Source organism: Vulpes lagopus, chromosome 2 (genome assembly GCF_018345385.1).
Source record: "Vulpes lagopus strain Blue_001 chromosome 2, ASM1834538v1, whole genome shotgun sequence".
Lineage (NCBI taxonomy): Eukaryota > Metazoa > Chordata > Mammalia > Carnivora > Canidae > Vulpes > Vulpes lagopus.
The window spans coordinates 34,144,356-34,158,485 of record NC_054825.1 but is presented as its reverse complement, the minus strand read 5'-3'; the positions used below and the strand labels follow the sequence as shown (position 1 = coordinate 34,158,485).

General features: G+C 40.1%; 1 protein-coding gene and 1 pseudogene across 1 annotated transcript in view; both read left to right on the top strand.

Annotated features, from left to right (window-relative positions):
* The first annotated feature begins 227 nt into the window (after nucleotides 1–227).
* Nucleotides 228–14,130, top strand: part of EXOC6 (exocyst complex component 6) — a 221,024-nt gene continuing 207,121 nt past the window's right edge. Inside the window, exon 1 of the mRNA XM_041743259.1 lies at nucleotides 228–447. Coding sequence (XP_041599193.1) covers nucleotides 326–447 — 122 coding nt within the window. The 5' untranslated portion in view covers nucleotides 228–325. The remainder of the gene's footprint in view (nucleotides 448–14,130) is intronic.
* LOC121484274 lies at nucleotides 7,411–8,718 on the top strand (annotated as a pseudogene).

The following is a 14,130-nucleotide window of genomic DNA, read 5'->3' as shown; positions in this document are numbered from 1 at the left end:
TGTATTTAAAATTTTTATAGTGCAATGGTTCTAATTCCTGCCCAAGTTTGCAGTGACTATCTTTGAGAAACAAATAAATAGACATAGCTGACATTAGGCAGGAACTTTCTGAACTGTGTCAAGGTTAATAATAAGTAAAATGTTATAAGTAGAGACAGGACAGCAACAGCTGTGCAACATTCTTGGAAGCAAAGATTCTGATAGCATGAAGTAAGACTTTGAGCTCAGTTTTTGCTGCTACTCTGGGTAAACAGAGAACGTGTATAATAATTGAACAAAAGCCTATTTCTTTTATGAATTACAACTGTTCTGTGCTCAAAATCTGATGTCTACAGCTGGAAAATCAGGGGCATGTGAAGCAATGTTGGAAGAAGACCCAGATCAAAATTATGAGAATGTCCTGGCTGAGATTCAGTCTTTCGAGCTGCCCATTGAAGCTACTTTAAGGTAGGACTCCTCTTATGCGTTTCTTCTTTTGTGGTGATAATGCAGTCTTATTCACTTCTTCTTTTATTTTTTTCTATAATAGAATAAAAAATAATTTTTGAAAAATAATTACAATTCTGCATATACCTAAACTCTACCTCTTTTCTTATCTTTAGATAAATTACAGTAAACAATCCACTCTTGTTTGCATTGTATTTGTTTCCTGATTTATCACCACAAGGTTTAAAAAATAGAAATGACTTTCAAGAGATCAAAAAGGGTCTCTTGCCATCTCCAAATAGATATCCCATCTCATTTATATAAGATTTCAAAGGTTTTCTCTAAGATGTCACTTAGTAAAAAACATTGAGAACCATTAGACATATCAGTGAAACCAATTTCTATTTGGGTAGATGTGAGTTTTTGAAAAAAAAAAAAAAAGTAAAACATTTATTTGCATGGTTACTACTCGGGTATATGGTGATCTCCCGGATATGGTTATTTGTTTTTTTTTTTTTTTTAATTTCCACATAACATTTAAAAATAGCTTCTTGGTAATATGTGGATTAATGTGCACATTTCAAGAACAGGATTAAAATGAAAGACCATGTATCTTTATGTTAAAAGGGCAGCTTTAAAAATGTAATCCTTTCTGACTGCCTGCCTGTAACTGACACCTATCAGTGTGGGAATGGAATGGTAATCACTGAATTTGATAGTGACCGACAATAAATATTTGTTGACTAATATTTGTTGATTAAATAAAAGGATTTTTTGAGGAGGGGTGTTGTCTCTTCATCCTCAGAAAGGACCCCACGCCAAGTTGCTTTGAAATATGCTGCAGTTTAAATCTGAGTAAAGTTGGGGGCATGGGAAGGCATTGATATTTATTGGTTGATTCTTGGATTATCAATATGTAGGTGCAGTTGTAAAAGAATTAAAACTTCATTTCAATTTTTCCTTACACTTTTTTTTTTAATCTGAGCATCATGAATATTCCATGAAGAAGGGAAGGTAATTTCTACCCTATTTAATAGGTGGAAGAAACCAGAGTTTTTTTTACTAGTGGGAAACTCAATCATTTTTTTCCATAGAACCAACTTTATACTGTACCAGAACCTTCTAGAACTTGTGCATTTGCCTGATGGTTAGATCAGAAGTGTAAAGGGGGACAAGAAAAAGGGTGAGGGGAACCTCAATGTGTGTTGAGGCCAATGTGTGGCCTCTGTTGCTGTTGCTGCTTCAGAGCTCTTGGCCTTCAATCCCTGACTCTCTCCACCTCTCCCCTGGTCTCACAACCCTGGCTGACACCTATACATGTCATCCGTCCATGGAATAATACTCCTGACTAGTCTTCCTTGTTATTGGACCTGACTTCCTGCTTTGGATCTTGGAGCTTTCCTACCTTCTTTAGTTAGGGCAAATATTCCTCATCTTGTACTTAGTCTTCCTAAAGCAAAAATCAGTGTAGATCTGGCTGTCACAGCACTCTCCCAGTGTCACCCTCAAGAGGGGAGACAACATAGATATTTTCTCCAGGTGTTGCTCTTTCACCACCAGAGTGGACCCTCATTTCTGGGTTATTGAACAAGGGGTGAGGTCACTCTTTTCCAAAGGCTTCTGCTAAACCACCCCAATGTTATTTGGAGGGTAGACTCAGAGCTCTTAAAAAAGCTTCATCTGGGACAGTATTAAATTAGTTTTCCTAAGCTTTTGCTTTAATCACTGATTAGATAAAGACTTAGGCAGACATTTGATGCCTTTCTGCACATACTTATGCATGTTATTGATATTCCGGTTTCAACTATTCTGTTCCACCGTTTTTACAGAACACATTAGCTCATGTGGTCAAATATGAGGGTTGGAAAATCAAGACAGAACTTCCATTTTGGCTGAACTAGACTGTTTACTATTTGATAATGTCGTGAGATTTTCTTCCTTCTGTGTTCATGGTTTATTATTATTATTATTATTATTATTATTATTATTATCCACTCTTAGCCCTGCAAAGCAGGGCATGATTCAAATGTTCTTTCTTATATGAAGCCTCTCCTGATCCCCCAGTCACATATGAATGCCCATCCTTTGAAGCCCCCAAAGAATCCAGGACATTTATTCTGATTTACTTGGTGTGTGTGTGTGTGTGTGTGTGTGTGTGTGTGTGTGATAACCATTTTCAGGCTCAAAGATTCCTGAGGGCAGAAATCTCTCTTTCCTTTACCTTTGTATCCTCTGCAGAAGATTCTACCAACAGAGGAGCTAGATATTTGTTGAACTGACTTGTATGAGCTTCTGAACTAATGGTGACCATGTGAAGCAAAAGAAAGAAGGCAGTTGAAAGAGAAAGTAATCATTTTAGGGAAGAAGAGGAGGTGGTGGAAGTATTTGAATAGCTACAAGCACTAAAGGCAGAGATGGTGGAAAGTATGGGTCACAAATCGGGTCTGAACCGATACCAAAAGATTGGAAAAAAAAAAAAAAGATGGTGGAAAGTGGCTTGGGTTGGATGCAGATTGACCATTGGAGCTGCACAGGAGCTGCTGGGAGACCCTGGAGTGGGCGGTGAGATAAGGGTAGGACATTGAGAGAACAGGGCTGGCAAACAGGAGAGAAACCTTCTCAGGGAAAGCCCTGTACCTGAGAATTGAGAGACTTCTACTGTTCACCTTTCCTTGTCTCTGAAAAAAGGCATTTCCTTCAGCAAACACTTTCTGTCATAAAATCATCAACTCTCTTCCTTCCCTTCCCCTGCCCACCTCATTTTCCAGGTCAGGAATCTGAGGTGCCCTGCTCAAGGTTAGGGTTCTGATCAGAGCCAGGTGGGGTTTGCTTCTCTTTCTCTTTTAAAGACTTTATTTATTTATTCATGAGAAACACACATACACACAGAGGCAGAAACATAGGCAAAGGGAGAAGCAGGCTTCCTGCAGGGAGCCTGATGTGGGACTCCATCCCAGGACCCTGGGGGATCACGACCTGAGCCAAAGGCATCTGCCCTCAACCACTGAGCCACCCAGGCATTCTGGAGTCTGCTTTTCTAACAAGGTGAACTTCCAAGAGCTCAGTGGCTCAGGACTTAGAGATAGTTTCTGCTTATATCATTTAAGAGTCACTCAGCAGCTCTTCTTTCACAGGGTGCAAGCTTCCTAGCACTCACCCCACACACCCCCCACTCCTCTCCCAGAGGAGTCATGCTGTTGCGTACTGTCAAAAGTCTGAGGTCTCTTTCGCCCTGCCATTTGTACTCCCCCTCCTCCCCACTTCACACTTGGCTGCTCCCAGAGCAAACTTCTGCCAGACAGTGGAACCTGTCTCCTGCCGGACTCCTCCAGTGGGACCTTGGGTCTGCTCCTTTGGCCCTCCTCCTCCTCCTCCTCTTCCTCCTCATCCTTCTTCTTCTTTTTTTTTTTTTTTTTTGGTGGAAAAGTGGACAAAAATCAGATGATCCTGAGGTACTGTGTTTCTTTTCATTCTTTGTGTGAAATGGGACCACAGCCTGTAGTATTAAGTTTAAAGGAGAAATAGTTTTAGGGGAGAGCTGTGAGTTACTATGGTTTTCCATGATTTGTGTTGCCAATGATTTTAAATATCCATTAAAGAGACATTGCAGGCTGCTATAACCATGGAATCGGGAATGAGATTCCAGGGTAGAAAAGTAGAATTTGATATTAGCCTTGAAGATGGTGAGTGAGTTTAAGAGAAAAGGGAGAATTGTGAAGAAAAGTCTACTGCTAGTACCTGTAATGTCCTAGTATGGCTTTGCTTTGGGCATTCAGATTGTTGGTAGATGCAACTCATCAGCAGATGGGATCTGGAATTAGTTTTGCTGCCATAACCTTTTGCCCTGGGCATAACTGTTTTCCTTTTGTTACCACCATATGCTAATTTCCACTGGATTTTCTCATTCTTTTTAGATTTTCTGACTTTCACTCCAGTCCCTCCATTTGGCTCAGATATGTCCAGCTCCTTGCAGCTCCTGCATCTGGGGGGACATGGTTGTCCCTGGTAGGCTTAGGGGCTGTCTGGAGCCACACTAAAGGAAAGTACTAGCACAGCCTTATTCAGCCTTACCAACTTTCTTTACCACGGATGGGCACTAGGTTTCAAGCAGCAGATCAATTCCAATGCATTGGTAGTGGTTGCCTGAATCTCATATTGACATGATTCTGATAAATTAGTGATGGCAGCTACGGACTTTAAGATAGGGTAGTAGCAGTGTTCATAACATGTACCATGTTCACACTAGAACCTCTTGCTGCCAGGCCTTGTCCATTCTACCTGCCCTACTCCATAGGTCCTGGCTCAATCTAGATGTCTTGGGGTCCTGAGGTATGTTGTTAGCCTCTTAGACCAGGCCCTGAAGTCACACCATGTCTCAACCCACTTGGGCTTACAACTTACAGCATGTTTTATTGCTATCACTGACCCAAGAGTGGGTAAGGGCAGGTTGAGGGCACTACAAAGTTAATGGGAAGTAGAGTAAGGGGACATATCCAAAGAAGGCCTTACAGAGCACTGGGAAAAATAGGAGGAAAAGGGAATTGTATAAGATGACGTACCAGAAGAAATTTTTGTAATTGTTTTATGATAACATAATTGTTTTACACTTGTATTCACAGGCTCTCTTGGGCTCTTTTCCAAAAGCTGACCATGAAGTTTTACCAGTTTAAGAGCAAACAGGATATTTTTATTTCTTTGACCTTAATGTTTTTTAGGAATGAAGATAACATGCTTTAAGGAAAGGACAGAAAACATTAAAAAAATCCAACTAGTAATCTAAACTATATGTAAAAAAAAAACTATATGTACAATGAAATCTTGGAATGACATACTAAAAAATAGGAATAGTAAACACTTGTAGACATTTTACAATGCTCTTGCTCTTGCTGTATATACCTTCAGAAATGTAAGATTTCTATTAAATCTTACCCATTAAGTATGTCAATTAAAATTAATTCCAAGTTTTATTAGTTGTTTGAATTTGGCCTTAGTTTCTGAAACTATAAAATATGGATTAAGAACTTTTTTTAAAAAAAGATTTTATCCGTTTATTTGAGAGAGAGAGAGAGAGAGAGAGAGAATGAGCAGGGGGAGGGACAAAGGGAGAGGGAGAAGCAGACTCCCCACTGAGTGCAGAACTGGGGGGGGGGTGCATCCCAGGACCCTGAGATTATGACCTGAGCTAAAGGCAAACATTTAACCAATTTAGCCACCCAGGCACCCCTAAAATAGAGATTAAAATACAACCCATCTCAAATGGTTAATATATGCAAAGTGCTTAGCACAATGCCTGCCTAACACTTTGTAAATGCTCAATAAAAATTAGCTATTATTATTATGTCTAATTACAAATCTGGGGTATATATTTCAGTATAATTTAATAAATATATAGAGTGTTGAAATAAACAAGCACTCACAACATCTTGAAATTCTGAGTTAGTGGGAAATATTGAGTAATGTAAATTTTATTTTAGTTGTATAATATTTAGGAGAGAGAGGCATCCCTTTTTCAAAAACATATTTACTAATGCTTATATTTTATACTAATGTAATATCATTACCTTATTTAATCTCTGATGAGAATGATGTAGTGTGCTACATGTTGTGGATATATATAGAGAGTTCAGAGAAATCATCCAGAGATAAATGTGGGCCTAACCATGACCAAGGTCTACCCGTCTGCAGAACCTCAGGAAAGCCTGGAGTCCCCAGTGATAGTGGGCTGTGTAGTTGCTAAACTTCTGATTATTTAAATCATAGCATTCACTATTTGATCTTCAGTGTAACACAAAAGAAAATCTAAAAAGGGGGCAGCCTGGGTGGCTCAGCGGTTTAGTGCCACCTTCAGCCCAGGGCCTGATCTTGGAGACCCAGGATCGAGTCTCACATTGGGCTCCCTGAAGAGAGTCTGCTTCTTCCTCTACCTGTCTCTCTCTCTCTCTCTCTGTCTCTCATGAATAAATAAATAAAATCTTAAAAAAAAAAAAACAAAAAAAGAAAAGCTAAAAAAAAAAAAAAAAAAAAACAACCCATTTCTATATCTGGGAACCAAGTATTTCAACCAGGGAGACAGTTTTGTTGATATACCGGTTAAATTAATAGACTCTGGAGCCAGAAGGATGTAGGTTCAAATTTTGCATCTTTCATTACTAACCGAGCTACTTAAAGGATTACATGAATTAGGTATGAAATATATTTAATGTAATGCCTTATACATAGTAAATGCTCTTTACTCATTTGTTAATTCAGTAAATAAATGTTTATAGAGTGCCTATGGTGTGGTCAGCAGTAGTCTAGGATGGTCAATGGTTTTGCTGTGGATAGAGCAAGATGAAGACCCGGACAGTCTCTGCTCACAGGGAGCTTGTATTTTTATTTATTTTATTTTATTTTATTTTATTTTATTTTATTATTTTATTTTATTTTTTAAAAGATCTTATTTATTTACTCATGAGAGACACAGAGAGAGGCAGAGACATAGACAGAGGGAGAAGCGGGCTCCATGTAGGAAGCCCAATGTGGGACTTGATCCGGGGACCCTGGGATCACACCCTGAGACAAAGGTAGATGCTCAACTGCTGAGCCACCCAGGCATTCCGGGAGCTTGTATTTTAGTGAAGGGAGCTATGAATAAACAAATTAAAAAGTGTTATTGTTGCAGTGCCCCAGGCCCTTCCTCCTAAGATGTGGCTGGAGCTTGAGGCATGCCCGGCCAGGACATGGGAGACCCAGAGCAGCTGGGACGATGTGAATAATAGCACTTCAAGCCTGCAATAAAAAATAGCCTCCAATTAAACTACATTGCAAAGGCTGTCAAAGAAGGGGCGCCTGGTGGCTCAGTCAGTTAAACATCTGACTCTTAATTTTGGCTCAGGTCATGATCTTAGGGTCATGAGATTGAGCCTTTCTTTGGGCTGCACATTGGGCATGGAGTCTGCTTAAGATTTTCTCTCTTCTCCCTCTACCTCTCCCCATCCCTCTCTGAAAAAAAAGGGAAAGAAGGAGAATGGAAAGAGTAAAAAAGCAGAAGAGGCAGAGTCTGGGGCACCTGGGTGGCTCAGTTGGTTAAGTGACTGCCTTTGGCTCAGGTCTTGGGGTCTTTGGATTGAGCCCTGAGTCGGGCTTCCTGCTCAGTGTGGAGTCTGCTTCTCCCTCTCCCTCTGCCTGCCACTCTTTCTCCACGTGCTCTGTCTCTCTGTGTCAAATAAATAAATCAAAATCTTAAAAAAACAAAAAACAAAAAGCAGAGTCAGAGCCTGAGGAATTTGTGTTGGAAAAATCTGGACTGCTGTGTAGTGAATGGGAAGGTGGAGTATTTTCTGAAGTGGAATGGGTTCACAGATGCTGACAATACTTGGCAATTTGAAGAAAATTCAGATTGTCTAGATTTAATTGAAGCATTTCTTAATTCTTCAAAGCTGGTAAAGAAAAAGATGGTATAAAAAGACTATCTGTACCTGACAGTGAATCTGATTATAGCAAATCAAAGAAGAAAAGAGATGTTGCTGATGAACCAAGAGGCTTTGCCAGAGGTCTTGGTCCTGAGTGAATAATTGGGGCCATAGACAGCAGCAGAGAATTCAAGTTGTTCATGAAATGGAAAGATTTAGATGAGGTAGACTCAGTGCTGGCAAAAGAGGCAAATAGGAAGCATCCTCAAATTGTAATTGCTTTAAAAACTTTTTTTTTTTAAGTAGACCTCATATGCAGGATAGAGCCCAACACAGGGCCTGAACTTATGATCCTGAGATCAAAACCTGAAGTGAGATCAAGAGTTAGACTCTTAACTGACTGAGCAACCCAGGCATCCCAACTGTGATTGCTTTAAAAAATTGTTTTAAAAATATTTATTTAGGGATCCCTAGGTGGCGCAGCAGTTTAGCGCCTGCCTTTGGCCCCGGGGCACGATCCTGGAGACCTGGGATCGAATCCCACGTTGGGCTCCCGGTTGCACAGAGCCTGGTTCTCCCTCTGCCTGTGTTTCTGCCTCTCTCTCTCTCTCTCTCTCTGTGACTATCATAAATAAAAAAAAAAAAGACCTGAAATTAAAAAAAATTTATTTATTCATTTTGAGAGAGAGAGAAAGAGAGAGTGAGCAGAGGGGCAGAGGGAGAGGGAGAAGGAGAGAAGCAGACTCCACGCTGAGCATGGAGCCCAATGTGGGGCTTAATCCCATTACCCATGAGATCATGACCTGCATCAAAACTGACTGAGCTACCCAGGTGCCCCTGTAATTGCTTTTTATGAAAAGAGACTAACTTGCATTCTTGTCCAGAGGATGAAGCTCAATAATTTCTTGCATTGCTTTATATATTTTACACACACACACACACACACACACACAAAATCTGGGTTTTGAAAATCAAGTTTGATATGTTTGTTTTGAAGTAGTATTAGGGAAGTTGTTGGGGATCTTTGCATCTATAGCCTGGTTACTTTGAACAAATAAAAGCCTTCTGTAATTGCTTCCTTTATTAGAAAAGAATATTCCAGACTATGGTATATGATTCCCCTGCATTAGAGAACACCTTTTCTAAATGTTGGGGAAGGGGTACCTGGGTGGCTTAGTCACTTAGGCTTCTGACTTTGGCTCAGATCATGATCTCGGGGTCCTGGGATCTAGCCCTGTGGCAGGCTCTGCACTCAGCAGGGAGTCTGCTTCCCCTTCTCCCTCTGTCCTTCCTCCTGCTTGTGTTCTCTCTCTCTCCCTCAAATAAATAAATTAAATTAAAAGAAATGAAGGGGTGCCTGGGTGGTTCAGTTGGTTAAGCATTTGCTTTTGCCTCAGGTCATGGTCTCAGGGTCCTGGGATTGAGACCCATACTGGGCTCCCTGCTCAGTGGGGAGTCTGCTTCTCTCTCTCCCTCTATGCTTGCTCTCTCTCTCTCAAATAAATAAATCTTTAATAAAAAAATAAATGAATAAATGTTGGGGGTAATCTTCACAGTCATTACTCAATCAGAATTTGTGTTTAAATCCTATATGCCTGGGACGCCTGGGTGGCTCATTGGTTAAGCGTCTGCCTTCTGGCCCAGGGCATGATCCTGGAGTCCCGTGATTGAGTCCCACATCGGGCTCCCTGCATGGAGCCTGCTTCTCCCTCTCTGTGTCTCTGCCTCTCTGTGTCTTTCATAATAAATAAATAGAATCTTAAAAAAAAAATTCTATATGCCTGAGGACTATTATAGGTTTTTTGTTTATTTGGTGTATGTGTGTGTGTGTGTGTGTGTGTGTGTGTGTGTATACTTGAAATACATATGTAAATGGTTTTCTTTTTCTTTTCCTTTTTCTTTTCTTTCTTAACATTCACTAAAACAAAAACAGCATTTTATAACCATGGATAGGCCTCTGTTTCTGGGATGCCATCATTTTCAGCAACTTAAGAAATAAATCACTTAAAGTTAAACTGAATTTTTTCCTGAAGCCTTAACCTTTCAAATTTTGTAAATAATTGGACAATTTAATATAATGTAAGCAATTTAAATTGGACAATTTAAAAGCAGCCATATCAGAATCCATATCCATATCTACAATCATATAAATGCAAGTTTATCAGCAAGATCCCTGGAAGGAAATCTCCCCAACAACTGCCAACAACCTCCCCACCCAAATGAGAAAACTAGAGAAGTCCTGGTGTGTTTTTGTTAGGTAACCACACCTATTTAAATGGACAATTAAAGGTTCCTTATAGTGAACCATTCCTTTAAAAAAAATTTTATTTATCTGAAAGAGAGAGAGAAAAAAAGAGAGCATAAGCTGGGGGAGAGGGGCAGAGGGAGAAGCAGACTCTCCACTGAGTGTGGAGCCCAATATGGGGCTTGATCTCACAATCCTGAAATCATGGCCTGAGCTGAAATCAAGAGTTGGATGCTTAACTGACTGAGCCACCCAGGTGCTCAGAACCATTCCTTTTCAGGAAGTTGAAATCCCTGTGCTGTATTGACCAAAAGGTCATGATTCATGTAATATCTAAGACTTTGTTCATGGAAACCTAATCATAATCAGATAGTTACTGATTTTGGCAATTTAGGACCTGCTGAAATAAATGGGTGAACAAACTTCTGTAATCTAAATTCTTGACCTGCATGTTTTTTTCTTTACCCCAACTCATTCCTTACGTGCAGGCTCAATCTTCTCACTATTTGAGTCACTCGTTCAGCAGAAACTGGGGAAAACAATAATTTGGGAGTCAGAATGTTATCTGAGTATGTTGTTTACTTTGTTGTAAATACTGGTCAACAGTGGTCAATAGTTTTATATTAAAAAAAAAACTGGTATTAAGTGCTATGTGAATAACAAAACAGGGTGAGGGCTAGAGAGGTCCTGGGATGCTGTTTTGCAGAGAGTGGCCAGAATGTAAATGTCAGCTATTGTATTATTATTATTTAATTACATTACACTAGTCATGTTTCTTTTTTAAAAGATTTTATTTATTTATTCATGAGAGACACACAGAGAGAGGCAGAGACACAGGCCGAGGGAGGAGCAGGCTCCCCACGGGGAGCCCAATGCATGACTCAATCCCAGGACCCCAGGATCACAACCTGAGCCAAAGGCAGACACTCAACCACTGAGCACCCAGTCGCCCCTACACTAGTTACATTTCTAAATCCATTTTGCTGAGAGAAGAAAAATAGGATGAGAGGAGGAGGGGAGGGATCCCTGGGTGGCGCAGCGGTTTGGTGCCTGCCTTTGGCCCAGGGCGTGATCCTGGAGGCCCGGGATCGAATCCCACATCGGGCTCCCGGTGCATGGAGCCTGCTTCTCCCTCTGCCTGTGTCTCTGCCTCTCTCTCTCTCTGTGTGACTATCATAAATAAATAAAAAAATTTAAAAAAATGAAAAAAAAAAAGAGAGGAGGAGGGGAGAAAGGGCAAAAGGACTAAAGGGAAGCTAAGTGGGACAGGAGTGCGGAATAGAGAGTACAATAAGGATGAAGAGAAACACCAGCAATGAGGAGAAAAAAGAGAAGAAAAAAAAATTGATGTTATAAGCTAGACGTGAGAGGGAAGAGGAAGGAAAAGCTAGAATGAAATTCAGAGAAAATATTGCTCTTCAATTTCTTGACAGACTTGAAAATGTTTAGCTTTGGGATGAGTGAGCCAATGGACCTTTTAGGACATTGTTCTGAGGGTAAGCCTAACAACACCAGTTATCAGATCCAATACAAAATGAAAATGCAGGCCCCTTTGTTTAGAAATTATTAAAAATTACAAGATAGAGATGGCATAGCATTAAGCCACAAGCAACTGCATAGGTCACATACTGATGAACCAGCTCTGTCTAAGAGCTTAGCACAGAGCCTGACACACAGAGCCTGACACACAGCAAGCATTCAGTAAAAACAGTTGTTCAATGAACAGAACCTGGGGCTAATTACTTTTGAATTTCTCTAAAGACTGGCCCATATTTCAGAAAAACTGACTTTATTTGGCTCCAACTTCAAATTTCCTTCTATTGTTCTCCACCACGGGGTCCAGATCTTTATGGAACATCAGATTCCTGGACATGGTTTTTGCAGCAGGAATTCTCAGAGACCTGGCTGGGCTTGGTTTATAATTCTCATGCACTTACTGAGTGTGGCCACTTGAGGTCATTGCACCAACACGGCAGAAGGTGAAGGATGGCCATTATCAAGCCGGCTCCAGAGAGGGGCTAAAAGGCACCGGGAAGGTTAGATATTAAAGCCAATGTATAAAGATAGCCTCTCCTTTACATGTTGATACAGTTCTACAGCTATATAATGAGGGCTTTTAAACTCCTTAGGAAATATCTGAATGATATTAGCCAAGTCTTGAGAAGATGAAGATCAGGAAGTCAGCTCTAGGGTTCCCAAGTGTGGGGAGGAGAGTCATTCTGTAGAGATGTGCCCGACCTTATGAAACATGGTTTCACAACATCAATCTTAACATCAGAAGTATCTGTATGTGGATTGTTCAGTTAAAACTATTAACTGAGCTGGAGAGCCAACAAAACAGATATTGTCCCTGTGCCTGGAAGTGGAGACTCAAATGATTTGTTTACCACCACAGTATGTGCCTCAAAGGATGAGCACTGCCTCCAAGGACAACAAAGAGGCACTTGACTTCTCTGAGATCTGGAGAGGTCACTTAAGTGGATCTGGAACCAAGAGTCTAACCCAAGGACATGGTCCCTTTTCCTCTTCTACAACAGGAAACAAATTTCAGGCAATTTCCATCTACCAAGCATTTAAGAAAATGAAGTTCAGGTTCAGAAAATCTTGACATAAAAGTAGGATACTTTGTTAATGATTAGAAAAAAAGGACATTTTTGTGTCTGTTTTTTATTTGTATTTTATCAAAAAGGAAGCTAAATTCTGGGCTTCCTGGTTTAAAAATAAATGTCTGATAGTCCTGGTCTCTAATGCTAATGTTGATTGAGCTCTCGGCTAGACATTATGCAAATATTATCTCCTTTAATTGCCACACAATTTGGTGACCTAGGAGCTGTTACGTTCTCTAATTCACACTTGAAGAAACTGGGGCTTAGATAAGTTAGCTAGCTCTCTGGAGGCCCGACATCTAGTAAAAGATGAGTTGCAATTTGAATCCAAGTAGTTAAATGCCAGACCAGGGCAGCTGCATTCTATAGCCTCCTTCTCAGGGAGGGGTTTTACCAAGACTGATTATGAGTCTGCAGACAAGTGGCTTAAAGTATAAGTCATTAATGATTAAGAGTTTATTTACAGGTTAAATCCTTACTTTGGTGGTTAGTTTCCTACTGGACACACAATGCATCTCCTGTCCTGCCAGTCTTCCTGGTTTACCTTTCTTCTCCCAGGAGACCTGAAGTGAGGTTTTGAGTGAATCTCTGGAAGTCAGTTATCTACTGACCCAAAAATGACCCAATGTGCATGTGTAATCTGCCTGTGTGTGCCCCACTACCCTCCAGTCTCCATAGACCAGACTGATTAAATCATCTATTCCATGGGTAAAACAACATTGGAACATGATTATTGGCTGACTTTTATTAATGATAGAAACAGGAACTGGTTAATAGCTCCATCTTCTTCAACTCACTAGCTGTGTGGCCTTGGACAAGTGACTTAATTTCTGTAAGTCTGTTTCCTCATATTAAACTGGAGATAGTGAAAATACACCATAGGATTAAATTAGATTTCAGAAAAATTAGTACTAATTACATTCCCAGTTAAATTACTGGTTAAGTTAAAGATTAAATTAGATAGTATAAAGGGCTTAGCAAATAGTGCTTAATATATAGCTATTATGGTTTTTATTTTGTTCTATAGCTGAAATTCCTTATATTTTAGAGATGTACCGCTTAGAATAGGCTCCTTTTTGCACATTTATGTATTTGTTATATCTCTTTCCAAAATTAAAATTTATATAGTTATTTAGAATGTTTAGCTTTAAATTCTTAGCAAAAAAAACTTCAGGTGCTAATGGAACTGTCAGAAGTCACAAACGGAACCAGCAAAAGCTGTTTCAGAAGGAGAAGTAGTATATGGACTTCTGTCTTGACTTGAATTGAGGGGAAGATACTGCTGTGTATGTTGAAGTAATCTCTATGGGCAGGTGTTGAAATAGGCCTGGAGTGCCAAAGGAGGGCTGGCTTCCTAGAATAGGGGCTGGGTTTGGGTCCATGAGGAAAAGGTCTTCGGTAATGAGTGCTTGGGAATATTCCACCCTCAAACAGTTGTTAAATAAGAAGGTGGCCTGTACCC